Genomic DNA, 21,364 nt, shown 5'->3' with positions numbered 1-21,364 from the left:
CTAATAAATACACTTAGAGGCTCCTCTGGTCGTGTGGCCACAGAACGTAACATAAACCTCATGTTCGCAGCCCTAACTGTGGCCTCGGTGGCCTGTGTTGGTTCAGTGGTATGCGGTGGGCTGCTGGAAAGCTGAACGGAAGACATCCAAACATTGTGGCTTGAATTGAGTCCCACTGCATATATGGTAGGTTAACAATTCAGTTCTATTTTTTTTAAATATGAAATATGATATATTTTGTTGCTTGACAGGTAACACCTCTTGTGACCAGTCAGGTTGAGTGTTGACTCATATTTAAATATTCAGTACTTGTCTTGTTTTTGTTGTCAATTGCACACAACAGCACGTAACATTAACCCACCATTCCTTTCTCTTTCTTTGCAGTTTTAATACAATCTGGCTAATTGGTGATAATATAGTAATTAAAAAAGAGACGAAAAAAAATAATCACATCTTATCAATAGGTATAATGCAACCAAAAAATTTAAACAATTAGGTTCTTAAAAATAGTTTTTGACACAAGGACTCTGTCAAAAGTCTGGTTTTATTTGGGCATGAACAGTTCCAACTAATAATGCAACAGAATACTACTGATGCAACAGTAAATAAACTGATACAACAGTAAAGAAACTGAATCATACAGTCATTAAATTCATGTTTTTACAGTCAACGAGGATATTGAGAATTGGCTTGTACTAATGCTTGAATTTGATGTGTTGACACTAATCTGTACAATTATTTGATTTTTTCATTCACTTTAGTACACTCCTTGTCTCTTGTCAAACATCCACACTACAGAAATCCATCCTTTCATTCCCATTTGAGCCAAGGAGATCTCTCATTAATGGCAGTTCAATGTGGATTATTAGCCTACCAGTGACATGTTCACCTGCTGGGCTTCCCCCAGAGTTGGATTTCTTTAGGGTTCAAGGACAACAATCCCTGAGTCGTTAATCTCAAAATACCCACAGCAAACAACAGGAGTGTTTTAGGCAAATAACTTACAGAGCCCGAGGAGCAGTTGTCCACCTCCCCAACCTCGTAGAGGACGACATCCTTGATGAACACAGCGATGGCCTTCAGGATGAATGAGACAAACAGATGCATGTGGATGTAGTTCCTTGTGCAGTGGAGCTTCCTAGGAACAAGAAGAGAGAGACAAGTAGATCAAGACAAAGAAAACACAATTCGATAAAAAGCCTTCATGCTAATTATCCAATGTCCTTGGAGTTAATAGCTTCAATGACAGCAACTCACAGACTGGCTGCACTTATATTTGAGCTTAATAGCTCCTTTTATCACTGTGTGGGTGGATCTGCTTTAGAGCACAAGGAACTCAGTTTACGGTCCTTAACGGTCCTTCACGGTCCTCGCCAATAAAGACAAGAGAAGCAGACTTAAAAATAACTTCAAAATCAGACATTTTGAAATCCTTGAGCATCAACTTTTGAATACTTGTTGACAACAAGATTACGTTAGGATACTTGATTCAATTTAATGAGTAGGGAGAGAGATGGACACATAAGTCTGCAGTTCTGTCAAGGGTCCTATTAGCTCAGATCATGCCCAATCACTTATTCAAAAATCCCCTCAGGAGTCATTTAAGTTTTATCTAACAATATCTCACAGCCAGGAAAGCTTGTTAACATTCTGTCAAACTGCGACACTTATTTCACCAAACAATTTTATTCAGTCAACATAAACCTTTCTGTACAATATATTTAGATATTTAGAGTATTTATTTTTCTGAATGAAAATCACAATCTAAATGGTAGGGCACTCACCGTACTAAGAAAGGAGAAAACTCACAAAATAAAAGATGACACAAAAGTGAGATCTGATCTCCCTCACTTTACTGGCCTCAGCCTGTAATTTTCCATACAACAACAGAGATAATTCCTTCTTGTGAAGATGTCTATCTATATAGCCACTTTAAGCACACAATATTCTGATCATCTCATCTTCATCCACCCCTCCGTATCCTCCAGATTCCATATGTACTGGCAATATACCACATCTTGTAAGCGCACATAATAGTTGTTTAGTTTTGTAACATAATGGTTTTCATTTCTAATAGCAACTGCTGTCGTAAATATGTCTTGGAATATGGAAAGCCACAGGAACACGCTTCATGTTTTCAGAGAGAAACCAATAAAAGATGAGCTAAATTAAATCTTGCATTAAGTTTACAGAAGCTTTCATGACTTTTTCTCTCTTAAGTAATGCTTATTTTTAAGTGATTGAGGTAAACAGACAGTCATAATGTTGCTCCTGACCTGTGATCAGTGGTGTCTTTAAGACACAGTAGTGACTCTCCCCATTCCAACAACACTGTAATCCCCTGAGCTTCCTTCACCCCCCACTGCCCTGTCATTACTCTCCTTCTGGCTCAAACCTGTTGGTTGGCTGATTTCACACTTTTTTATCCTGGCCTTGGCCTGCCTTATGGCAAACAAAACTCTCATGTGGACACACATTGACACCACAGTAGATCTTTTTGGAAAACATGAAAAGAATCCGATCACACAGTGTAGTAGCAGGGACAAACTACTGTATGTAGGAATAATGCTACAAAAAGGAATTTAATGTTTCCCTCCCTCCCTGTGGAGGTGAAGGTAAATGTACATGTAAATGGACTGTGCTTACAGTGGGACTCAAAAGTTTGGTTACCCCAGGTAAAAATGTGTATTAATGTGCATAAAGAAGCCAAGAAAAGATAGATCTCCAAAAGGCATCAAATGACAGATTAGATATTTGTATAATATGTCACAAAAAGTTAGATTTTATTTACATCATTTACACTTTCAAAATAACAGAAAACAAAAAAATGGCATCTGCAAAAGTTTGGGCACCCTGCAGAGTTTCTAGCATGCACCGCCCCCTTTGGAAAGCTGAGACCTGACAGTGACATGGATTGTTCTCAATCATCGTCTGGAAAGACCAGGTGATGTTAATCTTAAGGTTTTAAATGCCCAGACTCATCGGACCTTGCCCCAACAATTAGCACCATGGGTTCTTCTAAGCAGTTGTCTAGAAAACTAAAACTGAAAATAGTTGATGCTCACAAGGCAGGAGAAAGCTATAAGAAAATAGCAAAGCGTTTTCAGATGCCAATATCCTCTGTTTGGAATGTAATTAAGAAATTGCCGTCATCAGGAGCAGTGGAAGTTAAAGCAAGATCTGGAAGACCAAGAAATATATCAGACAACTCAAAGGATTTTAAGAAAAGCAAGAAACCCACGTTTGACTGCACGATCTATCCAGAAAGACCTGGCAGACACTGGAGTTGTGGTACACCATTCCACTATAAAGAGATACTTGTACAAATATGGACTTCATGGAAGAGTCATCTTCCCATCAGAAGAAAACCTCTTCTGCGTCCTCACCCAAAAAAAAAAAAAAAAAATCAGTGTTGGAAGTTTGCAAATTAACATATAGACAAGCCTGATGCATTGTGGAAACAAGTTCTGTGGACCGATGAGGTTAAAATATAACTTTTTGGCAGGAATGAAAGGTACGTTGGCAAAGGTACGTTTGGAGAAGAAAGGGCACAGAATTGAATGAAAAGAACCTCTGTCCAACTATTAAGCACGGGGGTGGATTAATCCTGCATTGGGTTGTGTTGCAGCCAGTGGCACAGGGAACATTTCCAGAGTAGAAGGAAAAATATATTAAAACAAATTTCAGCAAATTTTTGACGCTAACTTGATGCCATCTGGGAAAAAGCTGAAGTTAAAGAGGGGATGGCTTCTACAAATGGATAATGATCCTAAACACACCTCAAACTCCACAGTGGATTACATCAAGAGGCGTAAACTGAAGGTTTTGCCATGGCCTTCACAATCTCCTGACCTCAACATAATTGAAAATCTGTGGATAGACCTTAAAAGAGCAGTGCATGACAGACAGCCCAGAAATCTCAAGGAACTAGAAGACTTTTGGAAGGAAGAATGGGCAAAGATACCTCAAACAAGAATTGAAAGACTCTTGGCTGGCTACAAGAAGCGTTTCCAAACTGTGATACTTGCCAAAGGGGGCAGTACAAGGTATTAACTCTGGAGGGTTCCCAAAGTTTTGCATACAACATTTTTTTGTTTTCTGTTATTATGAAAGTGTAAATGATGGAACTAAAATCTAACTTTTTGTGACATATAATATGAATGTCTAATCTGTCATTTGATGCCTTTTGGAGATTTTTTCATCTTTTCTTGGCTTCTTTATGCACATTAATAACATTTTTTGCCCAAACTTTCGAGCCCCACTGTATATAGCGCTTTTCTAGACCCAATGACTACCCAAAGCGCTTTTACATACTAGTACAGGAACCATTAACCTTTCACACACTGTGGCCAAGGAGCAGTACAATGTGCCATCTGCTCATCAGATAAACTCACACACACACACACACACACACACACACACACACACACACACACACACACACACACACACACACACACACACACACACACACACACAGTCCATTAGGGTAAAATACTTGCAATGAAAAAGCTGCGATCCTTCCTGGCATCATTGTTTTGAGGAGTTTACCATCAATCCCTGTTTGTATCAAACGTCAGTCTCTCTAATCCCACTATACTTTAATCTCCCAACCACTGCAGTTATGTGCCATCAAAAGTTTGAGACACTGAAATGCACAAAGGGATCATCGGGTTTGAATTTATATGCATCTTTCTTCTTGCCTTTTGTAGTTTGACGTAAGCCTCGAAGCTGCACCGATCACAGATGATCTAATCCCAGTGTTTGATGTGCGACATTGAAATGTATTAAACTGTCACGTTGCCCATATGCCCAGCAGGCACAACGTCAATGTCAGTGTGCTTTATGGTAAATTGTTCATAATAATACGCTCTCTACACAGGCACCCTGCAGCTGTGACTGTTTTGTCTATATTTTTTCTTTATTCTAGCCTTCTTCTAAAGAATTGACCACACAAAGCAAGAAATTATAAAGGAAAATATCATAAAAGTCAATAGTGCAAATTGTTGAGCAACAGAACTGCAGTCAAGAGTTTTCTTTTTAAACTTTCTCTACATACTCCAGGTGGTTGCTACTTAAAATGGTTACTGCCTGTTTGCTTTGCATCAAAATTTAGAGTCATGACTCAGCAAAATCTGAACATGCAAATGATAACCATATTTTTAGAATTAATGTGAATTTACACTTTCTGAGGACATGTCACAAATACGTGTCTATAAACCTGTTTACAAATCAAAGAAAAATGCTCCTCGAACTGCCAAATTGCCTGAGAAACAGCACGTTTCAGTTTCTTCAGTGTCAAAGTAATCCAGTGATAGTTGTCTCTACATCTATGAGTAAATTGCAAACGGGAACAGACAGCTGACAGCTAATTAGGCATATGTATAACACTTTGCCAAACGTAAATACATACAGTGTGTAGGCTAAAAACATGTAGGGCTCAAGTTGTAACTTAGCCCACAGCTAACTTTTTTTTTCTATCTTTTTCTCTCTAAATTGAGAATGGTGACGGTCGCTAACGAGCAGAGTTCTGTTAGAAACATTCAAATAGGCAATCATGTGGTGTGTCTTACTGTATTTCTACATACCTGAAGATGCAGAGGATCACAATAGCTGTAGTAAGAGATATGAGGGAAACACTGTGGCCAATGGTGTAGCCGATCTTCACTTGCCAGAAAAACTTGCCCTGAAGAACAAAAACAAGTCACAATGAAGACAACTGAAACAAAAAAAGGTTAAAAGTTGATAGTTCCTAAATTGAGGGTCAGTCCGTACATGTATTCAAGTACTGTACTTTACATGACTGTTTCCATGCTGTGCTACTTAATACTTTAACCCCGTTACATTTCAGAGGCTCAGATTGTACTTTTTTAAATACATTTTTCTGACAGTTGTGAAAACTAATTTTCACATTAGGATCTTATATGAAAAAAAACACATGATGAGATTGGATACAACTCATTGTTACATAATAAATGTATAGTGTACTACTGTATTTTACTGGCCTTCTAACAAGTCATGGTCATATTACAGTAAGGCATCACGAGCAAAAAAGGGTCAAAAGCAACACGAAGGACAGCACCTATTTGTATCGTTATCTCTCTAAATTCTGTGAATGTAATGAAAAAAATATGTGTAATCTTCTCAAAGTAAGGTAATTCCTGAAACTAATGACTTTTTACTGTTTTCCGTATATAATATTTATTGAGCCGCAATCCTTTGTCGATCCCTTACCTAAAAAGAAAAAATACGACTGGATCTGCTTATGTCCAAGCTCCTCCAATATACTGTGATAGCTTACTGGATTTTACTTCAGCACAAGTGGAGCCTTTCTGAGTGGCTTCACAATGTTACTGCCATGGCGCTGTATGTTTTGTGCTTGATGAAAATGAGATTGAGAGTTCTGCATCCTGAAACTGAGGTATCAAGAATGCAGAGACATCGAATTCCATTTAGTGTACTCCACCAGCAAGGTCCCTCCTGACTTCCTATGTGGCATGCTAATGAGGCTACCTCTGTGACTGTGAGAGCAGAGTGCCCACCGAGAAAGCTCTTACCGCCCTGTAGTGCACATCCAATCTTCCCCTTGCTCCACCTTTATCAGCACAGACAAGATTCACTCTCTGAAATAAAACTAAACTAAAAAAGAGCAACATTTGATGTATTTATTCCCATCCTAACCCTTTAGGCAACATTAATAATCTCTATAATGACTCATAATGCAGATGACAGAAACAGAAACTACAATCTGACTCTCCCTTTTCAATGAAAAGCGTGTTGTGCTTCAAAGACATGTGTTTGCTTAAAAAATATATTATAATTAATATATTATAATTACACTGGGTCAACGAGGCTATGTGTAATATGAAAGAAGTTGCTTGTAGTACCAACCAATCGATAATTATCACTTGACTCTGCAGCCCTCAATTTTTTTTAGCTTAGACAGACAGTTAGTGACTAACTGCTGGTCACAGTGGAGAATTTAGCTCTTTAGGAGACAGATACTTCCCTAGGGAGTTGGAGCGGAGTGTGTGGAGACGAAATATTGGACCTACATTCATCAGATGGCCAGACCCACAACTCCAAATGAATGCTTAAGTGGCTCCGTATCTGCTGGATGTGTAAATAGGCAACTGTTTGATTAAATTTACCATATCAACTAAATAGTGATAATATGTTGTGTTTCCAGCTATTGCAGGCTTAGTTTATCTAGACTTAGCAAGACCTGACGCAGGCTGTCTGAAAAGTTAAAAAATGTACCTATCAACATCTCTAAAACACAATTATTAACAGGTTTTAGTCACAGGATTCTTCCACAGCCTACACAAGAATGTAAAAATAACAATTTGTTCTTCCATTAAAGGTCTGACGTCCATATTGATCAGCTCCATATTTAAACTGCTGGTTTTCATCTAACTCTTGGCAATAAATATTATTTTGTACAATCAAATCCTTGAATAAAACTCAGCAGTAGTAAAAAATGTATTTCTGGATGTCTACAGAAATACAGTCCCGGTTTATTCTACCATAACAATAACTGACTTTTTGAAGCCTTAGCTTGGAAGTCCAGTCTTATGTTACAGATAGTGCAAAATAACAAAAGGGCAAAAAATAAAACTCAAAAGGCAAACCAACAATCAACAACTATCTTCCTGATTGACCCAACACACCCACCCACAGAGAAAAAAAAAGATGTTCTAACTCGATTCTTCCTGCCCACTGATTCTTGAGATAGTTTCTCACTGTCCCGCTGAGCTCAGTCACAATGGGGCCATTGGGTATCTGTACTGTTGCCTCTTAATGACTGCCGCATTTTACTCACATCATCGCTGGTGCTGTTGAGATTGTATCCACAGTTCATGGCGATGTCAATGGGATGCATCTCAGTCCAGCCATCTGCTGTGCAGGTTTTTGAGAGGTTACCTGCAGATGGAGATGACATAAAGAGGTCACAGCCACCCAGACAGTAGATTTCTACTTTACCTGCTCACCAAGTTATTGGCTAGTTAAAACGCTCCATGTGAGACACACTGTGACATTGTCTGTGGCATCATATACTGGCTTGTTGAGTCACTGCAACAAAAAAAACAACTACAAAACCTTAAAAAGTTCACAAATTGCCTGATGACTTTCTCTTGCTAATGTGAGCCATTACTGACTTCTGCATTATCTGTGCCCACTACAGATATTGATGCCGAAAATTCTATTGTCACTCATCCAACCCCAAAGAAAGATTAAAATGCTCCAGTTAAGGAGTTGTAACTCTTGTAGCGAGTGTTGCGTGAAGCTGGTTAAATAACCCTCTCTCCTATGATAGATACTGCATCACTGGATGGATTGTGTTCAAAGATTTTGAGCAACAAATAGCGCTGTCAGTTAAACACATTAACGGCGTTAACGCAAACCCATTTTAACGATGTCAATTTTTTTTTAGCAAGATTAAAGTTCTTTTTGGCCTAACAAATTTTGTAGTTTTTTTTAAACAGGCTGTTGCAACAATAATTTACGTTAGAAAGCACCACCACACCAGAAATAAAACCGGCACGCCGCACACGCGTGAGAGCCGGCCAATGAGTAAAAGTACGTTTTGAGTGAATGTCGAGCACGAGACGCCAAAATGCATGCCAATACGATTTTGAATGGAAAGTTAACTTTTTAAAACTAGCCCAATGGTTCCATTGAGAAGACCTCTGAACTGTGTGTTTTGTTATCGAACTGAGCCATCATCGCAGCACGTCCAGCCTGAAATACCACTTGATGGCCAAGCACACAGCTGATTTTCCGCCCTCGATTTTTTTCACCCTTTTATTGACGGACATTGTTACTTTGTGTGAGAGATTATTTGCTCTATGTGTGGCTGACTGCTCCAAGTGAGAATGTTACGTGTGAAACTGAACACTACAGAAGGCTATATGCAAATGTTGTTTTCAATAAAAGAAACATTTGCACAAAGCAAGCCAATACACTTTTCCATGTTAAAAGCATTAAAATGAGAAAAAAAACAGGACAAAAAGAAATCAAAAGACAATTAGAATAGATAATACTGTTCGAATAATTGAGAGTTCCTAATGACATTAAATATTTTAATCGTTTGACAGCACTAGTAAAAAAAAGAAGTAAAGAGTGAATGAAGTGCTACATTTCTGTATGTGCCACACAAGAGTCATATGGAGGCAGTCAGGGTTGATGGTGGGTGGAGGAGGTGAAAAGAAATACAGAATTTTGACAACAGAGGCCAGGGTTACATCGTGAGCTCCGTCTGGGTGTAAGATTAGGCAATTAATGTTAGCGTTTGGGGTTGCTATACAATCAGATATTGGATTGCAAGATCAGATTTTTAGTAGTAAACTATTACAAAGTGAACATTGTACTTTCAATCTCGACCTTTTGCCATTTGCAATATTATGTTAATAAACAACCCATTATGATAAAAAATAAAAGATAAAAAAAATTCCGGCTGCATTGTATTTCTTTTTTTTTTTTTTAAATGCTACAGAATAGGAGACAAGGTTGTCTTCTCGTAGAAAAGTAATAGGAACAGCAACACTATTCAAATCAACAGCTCCCTCTTTGCATGTCTGGTTATCACCACCTACTGTGTTTAAGGCCACATGCAAGCAGCAACATATTCAGACATTTCAGAAAGTATATTCTGATGGTGTTGTGTAGCTTGATAGGGAGTAGCGGTAGTTTTTTGGTTTGTTTACTTTCAGGCTGGAGTGGGAGCCCATTCTGTCCACCTTTTATTTTATTAACGTCTGTTTACCTGTTATTTGTCTTTCTATATTTTATAACTAAATCCTATGTAATAGTCAATCAATGGGGTTGTGTTTATTAAATGTAATCAGAAATTGGTCACAAAATAGAAATATATTAATGCTAGAAAACCAAGCTTTTAATTTATTCCTCCTACATTAAAAATCGCCTGCCATTTCTCTAACAAATACGTACTTTTTGTACTTATTTGCAGGTGAAAAACTGAGAGGAGCATCAAAAATAATCAGTTATTTTGTTAATTTATGTAATAAATTACACTTATTTGGTTAATTTGTTTATTCATTTGTGGGGTATAGGGGGTTTATAAAAACAGCTAAACCTAAATGAGACCTCAGCCACAACGTAACTAACTTGCTCAAACGTGACCAATTAGGACCAAATGTTACCATATAAGGTGACGGGCTGTAGAGGGAAGCAACAGGAGGTTGCTCAGTGAGGGAAAGGGCATGCGATTGAAATGTTGCATTTTGGTTGCTGCTGTGGATGTATTTTCAAGTGTCATGCTGGGATGATGTTTGTAAATTGCCCCTCATCTTCTCTTTATTTTCTCCTCAATTTTCCCCTCCTTTATCAACCACTTTAATTTGTACCCCCACTACAGAAGTTTTTGGAAATTGTACTACAGGAATGCATGGGCCGAGTACAGTTTTATACACGTACAAATCTTAATGTAAAAACTAGGCAATACTCAACTAACAACTACATTACAGACATTACTCTCATTCCTGCTTTAACAATAAACAGAAGCTTATCTTATTTTAGTTTGTTTTTTAATGATTCCAACAGAGTAATATTGTCAGCATACAAGGTTGATATAATCCATTAAAATTAGTTTTTCCTTACACAGGCAGAGAGGAACCAGCAGTATGCGAAGAAGCTCACAGGCTGCCACCTCTGAGAGTCCAATTACTATTACTCAGTATGATCTCAGAATTATCACGCGGGAGAAACATTTTGTCAGGATTATGTCCTAAATGATCCAGGTCCTGATGCAGGCACCTGTCACAACATTACCTTCTGTGGCACCGTCATCGACCACAGCGCTGAGCCATTTCCAGAGAAAAAGGTGACCACACGAAGCTAGGTCATGGACCTCTGATACATTTCTTTTCAGTCTCTAGCTGTCATTTACAACACAATTAACAGTCAATTAAAGCTAACTCATTCCTGCTGTAAAATCACTATTTTGAATTGGAAATAAGTAGTACTTTTACTTTAGCTTGTTTTTTGCTGAATAACTTTGTCTCAGAGGATGATTAATTAGACATAGCAGTGAGGGATTACTGCATGTTTTCAGATTTGATTTCTTACTGTAATAAAAAATAGCTTTAATATGAATACATGAGCTTTCTAGATATTGATTTTTGTTTCTTAAGTATTAGTCTGTCTACCTAGAAACAAACAATACACAGATTATGAGAAACATTTACTTGGACGTGTTGTTATTACATGACCAAACCAGTAAAAGCTAAAATGATAAAACTAGATTACAATGCTAACATGCTGTTGTTTAGAAGGTATGTTTTACTTAGGTATTACCTAATAAAGGTTAGTAAAGGTTTAGTTAGTAGTTAATTAGCATGCTAATATCTTATCAGCACTTAACACAAAGTACCGTTGAGGTTGATGGAAATGCCCTTAGTTTGTCAGGTATTTGGTTATAAACCAGAGTATTGGACATATTAAAGTTTTGACTTGTGCCAGGTTAAAGGACTAAGTGGCGAGACAGACATGTCACTTCATGCTGCTCCCTTAGGTCATATCAGTTAGTCGCCTTGCGAGCTTCTTAACCTGGAAATGTCAAAAAGGTGAAAGATCTGCAGACATGTCAACCTGCTATCAGAGCCAGTGAATACGTGGAGATTGAAATTCAGAAAGTGAATCAGAAAGACAAAGATAAAGAATGTGGGTGCTAACTTGAGGTAAAGTTGTAAATTTGTCTGAGCTGCAGTCTCCGCCTGTGTCTGTTTAACTCTCCGGAGGAGAGTTTGTCGAGCAGTTTGTCTCATTACATTTGCCTTAAAAAAAAAAAAAAAAAATATCCTGCAGTATTTGCATGGACTATCTTTCTTGTTGACAGTGCCGCCTTCAAAGGAGTTAGAGATGCAGTAGGTGAGACTTATAAGTCTAACTCAATCTAGTCATATTTGCTGAAACTGACCCCATTCGAACAGTACTACATGAAGCATGTAAAATCATCAAAGTTCCGGCTCCTCTTGCACCACTTGTGGTGCGATTTGCAAAAATCCACTGCTCCCTGTTCAGATCCTCCAATCAGGGCCAGGGGGTGCGTGTCAATCACTGCTCAGGCACACACCTTCAATCACCCTGGTGGGGGGATGGGCTTAGGAGAGCGTTGGGACTTAGAAGTTGTCAATGTATAAACTCTTTGGCTAAATCCTGGATCTTTCACAATCCTACCTACTGCACCTTTAATTATGATAAAACCTTCAATCCCCTTTTCCATTGTTGAGATTTTATGAAGCACTTTAGTTTAGTACTCATTCAAATACCAGATATCAGCAGCCACCAATCTCCTAATGACTTCACTGGTATTTCTATTCATTATTCCGAACTGCAGTACCTTTATGACGAGGCCTTAAAAATACAGTCCTCTTTTCAGTTTCTTCTTACATAATATTGTGGTTAACACAAATACTTTTGTCGGACTAATCCTATGATTGTAGACGCACAGCATGGAAAATCACTTAGACCAGCAGAAGTAGTCTCTTCTCGCAATGAAAGATTGATTGCTGTGATTCCTGCGTAGCTGAGCAGTCTATCACTAAGTAGGACTGGTATAAAAAACATCCACTTTATCCATTATTTCTGTGTTGTAAAACTGCACAAAAAATAATCTTGTGTTGGAAATATGCTTATTGTTTCTCCAATACCATGTATGTATGTATGTATGTATGTATGTATGTATTGGATTAGACATTACCAATTGCGCAACATGTTAAAAGCACATTTTAAGTTTTAAAGAAACAACTTATTGAGACTTTAGCTTATTCTCTGTATCCCCCAGAGTTAGAAGTCGATACATACTCCTATCCGTGCGTGTCGTTAACTGTCTGACACATCCACCGCAAGCCTAGATCGTGGAGGTAACCGGCTCCAACTAGCCCACTGCTCCCATTGAGTAATAAAAGAACGCCAACACTTTCATATTTACATGTTGTGATTTGTATATTCACAGCATGTACAAATAAGAAGGTCACATGAGACACAGCCATCTTCTAACGTATACATACTGGGAACTATCCTCCACAGAAGGCAAAGCACTGCTACTTCCCTTTACGTGGGTGGAGTGATTTGCACCTGAGAATCCCTGTGGTGAGGAGCGGAGAGTAACAATGGTGCTTTTCAGGAGTTGTGCTAATCACTCCGCCCAAATAGCAGTGGTCCACCTGTAATGATGATGTGAAGATGGCTGTGTCTCATGTGACCTTGTCATTTGTAAACGCTGTAACTATACAAATCACAACATGTAAATAGGAAAATATTGACGTTATTTTGTCTTTTATTTGGAGCGGCTAGTTGGAGATGTTTACCTCCAGGATCTGTGGTAAGCTAGGCTAGTGGTGTGTGTGTGTGTCAGACAGTTAACAACATGCACGGAGATAAGAAGAATATGTATGGACTTAGCTAACTCTGGGGGATATGGATAAAGTCTCAATAAGTTGGCGAGCTCTCTTAAGTCTGGGATAAATGAATGAAAAAAATACTGTTAGCATTGTACACACAGCATAGGGCTGAAAGATGATTTTGTGTAAATGCTGAATGTGCAACTTCCTTTCAACACAGATAAGGTGAATCAAGGTAAAAGCTACTCCTTGAGTTTAATTAAAAAAATAAATTAATTAAAAAGGTAGGCAGTCACAAAGGAGATGTAGATAAAGTCAATTTTTTTTTTATCTACGAGACAGCTGAGATGTGGGTGTGCTAAAAAGTAATTAATAGGATGAAAAAGGTCATGTTTTCTTTTTTTTTTTTACTTTCAGTGTGCATGAAAGTTAAAATTTTTATTCCAAAATGGCATTTAGCTCTGTTTGAAGATGCCTACAGCCCCTAACCTGACAAACAACTTGAGTTCATGTGTAGCTATTAAAATGTGGCTTCATCCTAAAACCAACTCAGTTCCTTTGAGGATGGAATCCTCTGTGGCAGCTTTGAATATCACTTTATTTACCCTCTGGACCCTTCAGACCCTTCACCTGATTTTATCCTTTAAGATATTACCTGTAAATACAATCTAAAACTTCCTTTGAGGTGACAAGTGTACAATAAAGAGGAACTGTTATGCACACCATGTGATGAAGGCAGATACATTTATCAAAGAACTTGATGGATAATGTCCAGGGGTGTTCCTGTAAAAATAGAATTGCTTAGATTCTACAGACAACTGTACTTGGCAATTACAAAATGCACTATAATGCCAAACTCAAAATTTAATGTTTGGACCATCAATCACTGCCAGAACACAAAATCCCATTAAACATGCGAAATAGACAAACTGTCGTGGTTTTGTTGCACCGTACAAATCATGTTGGTCGATGATATATGACAACTAGTCAGCTGTCATCCATCCATTCAGTTCTGCCTCAATGGTAAATAAAACCCTCAGCACTATGAATGCTATGCATGTCTAAGAGGAATCAGACAACAAATTACTTCAACAACAATAACAACAGGTGGTTGTACTGCACAACATTTTGGAGCTCTCATGGCTACCAATTAGATGAAAATATGCATCCACCTGACAAAGAATTTGTTATTGAAGCCCTAATTGCTTATTACAATGAGATATACCAGCAATAATTATTAGAGTGGCAAATGTGTCTCTGATCTAAAGCAAATCACCGAGTAGTTTACAAAACTCAAGCACCGATAATCAAGGCAACATTTCAAGACAATGCAAACTAACAGAGAAATGGGGGACTGTTGGCCATTTCAATCATATTCCAAGGTATATCCACCAATTACTATGGTCATCTCTTAAAACCATTCAAAGTATTATAAAGAATTTCTGATTTTTGTCATCAGTTTAAAACTCCCCCATGCTGCCATTGGTACATGTGGGGTTTGAAGTGCATTCTCCACTTTTGAAGTGTCACATTTCCGTGTCTCTCATTTTCTGACTCTCTGATGTGCTAATGCTTGTTTGAGTGCAGCAACTCTCCCAGAGGGGAAAAGAAAGTTCACACGTTAGCATGCACAAATAGCTCAGGGGAGAAATTCTTTCAAATTTAACTGGCGGTTTAAGCGGTGAAGGATTTGCTTTTTCCACACCCACATAGTATGAAACTGTATGTTGCAACAGCACTTAAGGTTTTAGGAAGGATCTGGAATACAAAATGAAAAAAATAAATAAAAAAAAGTCACAGCAAGGAGTTCTATTAGAAATTTTCCTAGAAATATTTGTAAAAAAACTAAATTAAATCAAGATTGACACCTAATCATGATTTTAAAGAAATGTAAAAATAATCTAAGCATTGATGCAACTCTCATGCTATTTATGCACTGCATGGTATGGCTTGACTGTTTTTGCATCATATTTTGGACAGTAATTCGTATTTTTGGTACCACATATACAAATATATATACACACATATGTTCACATATATATTTACATATACACATATATATTCACACACACATTCACTCACACACACAGTGTATACTGTATACATCTTTCCAGTCTTTGTGCTAAGCTGACCAAATAGAAAAGGTGATTGCAGAAGATGTGTTGTGTATATACAGCATGCATAACTTTTACTGTAAGATCAAAGTGAAACTAGAAGAAAAATGGGAATAGTAGTGATTAAAATTCAGGTATCTTGAGGTGGAAAAGTGCAGTCTTGAAACAGATTTGAATAGAGGTAAAAGGGATGGACACAGAGAGGGGAATTATTCATTTACATCGAAGAGTCTGAAACAAATGAGGTTTTGTCTTTCTGCAACTGCAAGATTTTTTTATAATATTAATTTCATTAGAGGGTTTGTACAGCATATTTCACAGTGAGGTGACATCTATAAGATAGTGGAACTGGAGAAGCCCAATCAGCCCCATTTTCCGATTATGAGTTATGAATTGTTGGATTATAGCACATTTCTAAGTCAAGGAAAGAATGGCATTGACTCACTGGGTCATATAGGTAAAGGCACAAGAATAGCAGGTAAAAAGCTTGAGGGAAATAGCCTAGAGGTGTTAAAAAGAAGAAATGGATATCCATCAGAGATCTGAAAATGACTGTTACAATAAAAGATAAGATATGATGAAGGTCCATTTCAGAGTGTAGCAGCCACAAGGTTTTAAATTAAATTTGGCCCGGTGTCTGATGATTGGAGAGTGTAAGAGGTCTAGAGGGGAAAAGGGGCATTAAAGGTCAGCTGTATCATGGGAAGGTGGCAGGTAAAAGTCTTTAAAAACAGCTAGAACATACTGGAATTCACAGGAGAGGTTCAAATATGACTGGTGAGGCAAGTTACACACAGAACATGAACAAATGGTTTTTACCAGTTTAAAGGATATTAAATCCTTGCTGAACGTCTGGTGGTAAAGGCCGCCTGGCAGGAACCACTTTAGAAAATTGCTTAGCCTTTTGGGGAAACGCTCTTGCAGGTAGCATGAGGATGAAACCCGGAAAGACCCCACTAGAGAGTCATGGTGCCTCAATGCATCCTGTTTACTGTGTTGAAAGAACATCTGAATTGAGAATTGATGACCTTATAAGTAGAAATTTTATGAAAGTCAAGTTCAATTCACAAGTTATGCTGCCCTTTGTACCTTAACATGACATTAAAATGCAAAAAAAGATACTTTTTATTTAACAGTCACCTGTCAAAGTTCTCATGACTTAAGCCGCCTAAATGCCATTGCCAAATGACATTACTTTCTCAACTTAAAGTGACATCAGGAGAAGTAGGTCAGCACTTGTATTAGTTAGCCAGACATTTCTCACACTGCGGTCGATGGTCTGGCGAGTCCACACAGCATTTCAAGATCAGAGAGAAAAACAAGGTCTAGTTTATTGGCATTTCTTTAGACCAAAGAAAGGAAACATCGGTGAAAAGACATGAATCCAGCAGAATTTCCACTGGCACTGGAGAAATCCCGGAAGTGGGACGCCGAGGACATTGAGCACCAAATTCATTACAAAGAACTGGACATTGGTCACTTTAAACACTTACTTGGTCTGAGAAAGGCAGCAGTGTTTAAAGAGAGCCATTTTTAAATAAAATTTAACACCGAGGAGAAGTGGCGCAAAAAGTGGGTATGCACTATTTGCGGCGCAGCACTTTTTCTTCTTTAAAAAAAAAAAAAAAATGTTTTGGGGTATTTTCTATGTATAGTTGCTGTTGTCTTTTTTAAAATATTTTCTGCATTTCTTCAATGGTAAACATTTTAGACGACTATAACAGGCTAGAGTAGGCTCATGAGATTCCATCATAGAATGCTGACATAGGCGGGGGTGCTGTGAGTGCTGAGTGAGCAGGTACGAGTAGTGAGTTGTTATGGAAAAAAGATGGATAAAGCTGACGTGGGGCTAAAAATAGAAAAAGAAAAGAGGGAAAAGGAGATGGCATGTCAAGGGATGCAACAGCAGTTAAATAAGTAGATGGTGAAAGGCAACAGGTAGGATTCAAAGTGTGGTGTCTGTGCTTGGAGGCTTGGAAATATGCATGTTAACAGACTAGCTAGCTAACACTGGGAATGTAGCAGCCAAATGGGGGTTTACGGCTTGCTTAGAATATTCAAAACAGACGTTGCTGAGCTGAAAACTGGCTAATGTAAGGTAGCATCTACAATAAATGACAAGAATTTGGAAAACTTAACTAATGCCATAACTCTGGTTTAACATGGAATAATGCATACATTTGCTACCAAACTTGGAGACTTACAAATATATATATGTTAACAGACAGTTCTCAGACAAGCTAGTGTCTGTAAATACTAGCAGCTAAAGTGGCGTTTACGGCTAGCTTAATGCAAACCAAGGTTGCTGATAGCTACATTTAGATTGTGGTTACAATTGCCATGAATAGGACATATCTCAATTTTAATTTAGATAAAATAACAACTGGTAAATATAAGGTAAATTGCACAATAAATGACAAGAAGCTGGAAAACCTATGCAAATAGTCTGGTTTACCATGAATCATTAATATATTGTGTTTTACCATTAACTGTTCATGTTAGCTGTGCTGTCAGACATACAGGCTATAGTTACATCTGCTGGGTGACATGGAAGCAATAATTACGGGGTCACATCTATCTCGCTTTAAAAAGGCTAAATGGCTCTCCATATTTGTACTTTTTAATGAGACAGACAATGTCACCGATGGCATCAAGTAGAGATGAGACAGGGATAACAACATGTATGAGTTCTATTAGACCACACAGAACTAAATGTCCAGTTAGAGTCTTCCTCACTTTCATTTCATTTTGCACTTTAACATTAGAGTTGCTTACAGATAAAGTCTGATTACTTCTAATGCCAAATGGAAATAATTTAACATGGTTTGTTATTTGCAGTTAGGCAAGTCTTGCTAATGTGAATTAAAAAGGAATTTCTGTATCAAAACCCGGCACATGTGGGAAATATAACTAAACAAATCAGAACGCAGATTTAAACATCCGCAATGCATATGCTCAAATGCCATTAATGATGATTTACTGAACACACACACACAAAAAAAAAAATAAAACCCCATATGGTGATGTCCGGCACACTTATTTGTTTTTGGTGTTATTAATTGATGGAATAATCAGTAGAATACTCGATTACTAAAAGAATCAATAGCTGCAGCCATACACAGCACCAATATCACTAATGATGTCAAAAATACAAATGCACAAAATGTGTTCTGAAGGCAGCAAAAGACTTCATCTAACGGAAACCCACTAGAGAGCAGCACAGCATTATTTATGTTGTGATTTTAGATTAGATTCAGATTAGATTCAACTTTATTGTCATTACACAGGTACGAGGCAACGACATGCAGTTTGGGTCTAACCAGAAGTGCAATAGCAGTAAGTGCAGTGCATTTATTGCAGAGACCCAATTTAACAAATCAAAAGGTGACAAAGTCAGTGTAATTTCCCTTTCTGTTATTCACAAAGACTCCAAAGTCAAGAAAGGAAAAAATAAGTCCCTGTTTGCTAAGTCAGGTAGTTCATAGCACAGGTATTGAAAACAACTGAGTCTTTGAAGATTTGAAGGCAGCGGAGGAGTTAAAGTGACAGCAACCAAAAAAGCACACAAGGTTTTGAAAGACAGAGAGGCAAATGGTAGAAATGCAAAAGACAAGCAAGGCAAGATTGCAAAAAGACAAATTTGAGTCCTAGCTTTTTAGTACGACCATTTACAAGAGTAAAAGAATCTTGGTAATCTAAAATTGGGGCAAGAAGAAAATAAGAGAGCTGGTGAGGAAGATTACTTGTTGAGAAACTAAAGGTGATTCAACAAAACATGTTTTTAACGTTTCTCCTTCTTATCTTAGGTAAGTGAATAATCTCTCTTCCTCCTCCCATTTGCCTGCGCTTGTTCCAAACTAAAGGGTAAAGGATGAGCTGGATTCCTCTTTGTTTTCTTTGACCCTGACTGTAATCTGTGACTGAGTTCACGTGCACATTCTTTAATCTGTCTCATGTAAACGCTGTATACTGTCTACAGTAACCTAGATTAATTATCCTGGTGTGGACATCTATCTGAAATATTCATTTTTTTTTAACGCACCACACTAGTTCATAGGGGCAATTTTATTCTAGAAACATGAGCATTGCCGGTATAGTGCTGCTGTTTAAAGCACTGGTAGAGAATTTTCCAGATTATTCTCGTGCATACCAACGTATTCACTCATTTATGTAATGATGCTCTTTATAGGCTCACAAATTAATATTGTTCGCTCTGGGCTTTCTCCAGGGATTCTAATAATTTTTGGATGTCCACAGGAGGTGACTGAAAAACCACCAGTTTGATGACTTTAAAATGTCCATTTGCATGAAAGCAACACATTACATTTTTGGTATCTACCCAAAGGCTTGACTATATGAAAATACATTAATAAATTTCAAAATAATCACAGCTATAAAAACGGGAATAAATGAAAATATGAATCGGTTGGCCAGCCCGGAGCATATGAGCATGAAAATATCGAAAAGGGTCCAGTTTTGGCACCTATAGGCTTGTTTGCTTCAAAACGAATTACTCCACTAACACAGCACTATTTAATTACAGATATTCAAATTAGGAACAGTCATTTTTTTGTTAATCTAAGTTTGAAATGATTTTACTACCAAACATTACTCCAGTTTTGATACATAAATGATGACGGAAACTAAACATACAGAACAATTATTTATAGAAGTTGTATACTTTAAGTGATGGAAGATTTGTTTACCTTTGTGCTCGTCGCTGAAGTAACTGAAGTAATCGGGGCAGGTTATTGTAACCACCTCTCCGATTCTGGCTGAAGGCCAACAGGCGATGATATCCCACATGCCTTGACAACCTGCCAGGAGGAGACACTATTTACATGGCATCGCTTATATTGTGACAGGAAAACACACACGCGCAGGCCACAATGACAAAATTAAATTGTGTGCTTACTTTACACCCATTACCCCCAATGTAAGCATTTTTTTGTTAAAATTTAGAAACAGAAAGATTATCATAGAGATGTTAGTTTATGATGAATAATTTGGTACAAAAATCTAGGGCTGGACAAGATGGAAAAAATTTGATATGGCGATGTTCTTGTCCTACTACCTCAACGTCAATATTATGGCGATATTATAGGGTTGACAATTGATGCTTTAACAAAATATCTTCACAATGACATTTTATATAAATAACCATAAGTGGCTAAAGATAAAAAAACAACAGAAGAGCTAGAACAATCTGGTAACACAGAAAATGACATCACTGTACAGTAATGCAGCCTTTAAAACCAGGAAAAGACAACAATTAAGCCATTTACAATATTACAATTTCCAAAATCTAAGACAATATCTAGTCCCATTTCACAATATAGACAACCATCTGCTTTAAATCAAAGGCTGGTTGTAAACAACTGCTCAAACTCCAAATTAAATCCCAAATTCCCTGCACTTATAGTATATATTGTAGAAGGAACTACTGTTTTTGGGAATGTTTCTATTTCCATCCATTCAATTATTTTTAAAATGGATCATTTAAATAGCTCACAAAAGTTGTCTGCATAGTTAGTCTTTAATCTTATTTTGGCAAAACTTTCCCTTTCCCTCAATTCTTAATCTCACTTCCTATGGATTCCACTAGCATTTGGCTAAAAAGGTGAAACCAGCACATCCTCTGACACATCGTATACTGAGGCATGAAAAAACAAGTCATACTAGGGTGGAGAGAAAAAAAAAGGAGTCATTACATCAGGAGGACAGTTTCTTTCTGTACACACCAATTTTTCTTTGAAATCATGAAGTCACAGCACAGGACAAAGTTTCAAATAACAAGTGATGAACACATTTCTGAAACAGATTTATTTCTTAGGTTAAAAAAACTGGAAGCACAGTAAGATACAATTCTTCATTTTTTGAGTTTGC

General features: G+C 37.5%; 1 protein-coding gene across 1 annotated transcript in view; it reads right to left on the bottom strand.

Moving 5' to 3' along the window:
* The window catches only part of vipr1b (vasoactive intestinal peptide receptor 1b), a 45,823-nt gene that overhangs the window by 12,081 nt on the left and 12,378 nt on the right, over window positions 1-21,364 (bottom strand). Inside the window, exons 3-6 of the mRNA XM_034861673.1 lie at window positions 20,185-20,295; window positions 7,823-7,923; window positions 5,589-5,686; window positions 1,006-1,138 (exon numbers count right to left, since the gene is read on the bottom strand). Coding sequence (XP_034717564.1) covers window positions 1,006-1,138; window positions 5,589-5,686; window positions 7,823-7,923; window positions 20,185-20,295 — 443 coding nt within the window. The remainder of the gene's footprint in view (window positions 1-1,005; window positions 1,139-5,588; window positions 5,687-7,822; window positions 7,924-20,184; window positions 20,296-21,364) is intronic.

Source organism: Etheostoma cragini, chromosome 22 (genome assembly GCF_013103735.1).
Source record: "Etheostoma cragini isolate CJK2018 chromosome 22, CSU_Ecrag_1.0, whole genome shotgun sequence".
In the NCBI taxonomy this organism is placed as follows: Eukaryota; Metazoa; Chordata; class Actinopteri; order Perciformes; family Percidae; genus Etheostoma; species Etheostoma cragini.
The sequence above is the reverse complement of the archived record's forward strand: the minus strand, read 5'-3'. Positions and strand labels throughout refer to the sequence as shown.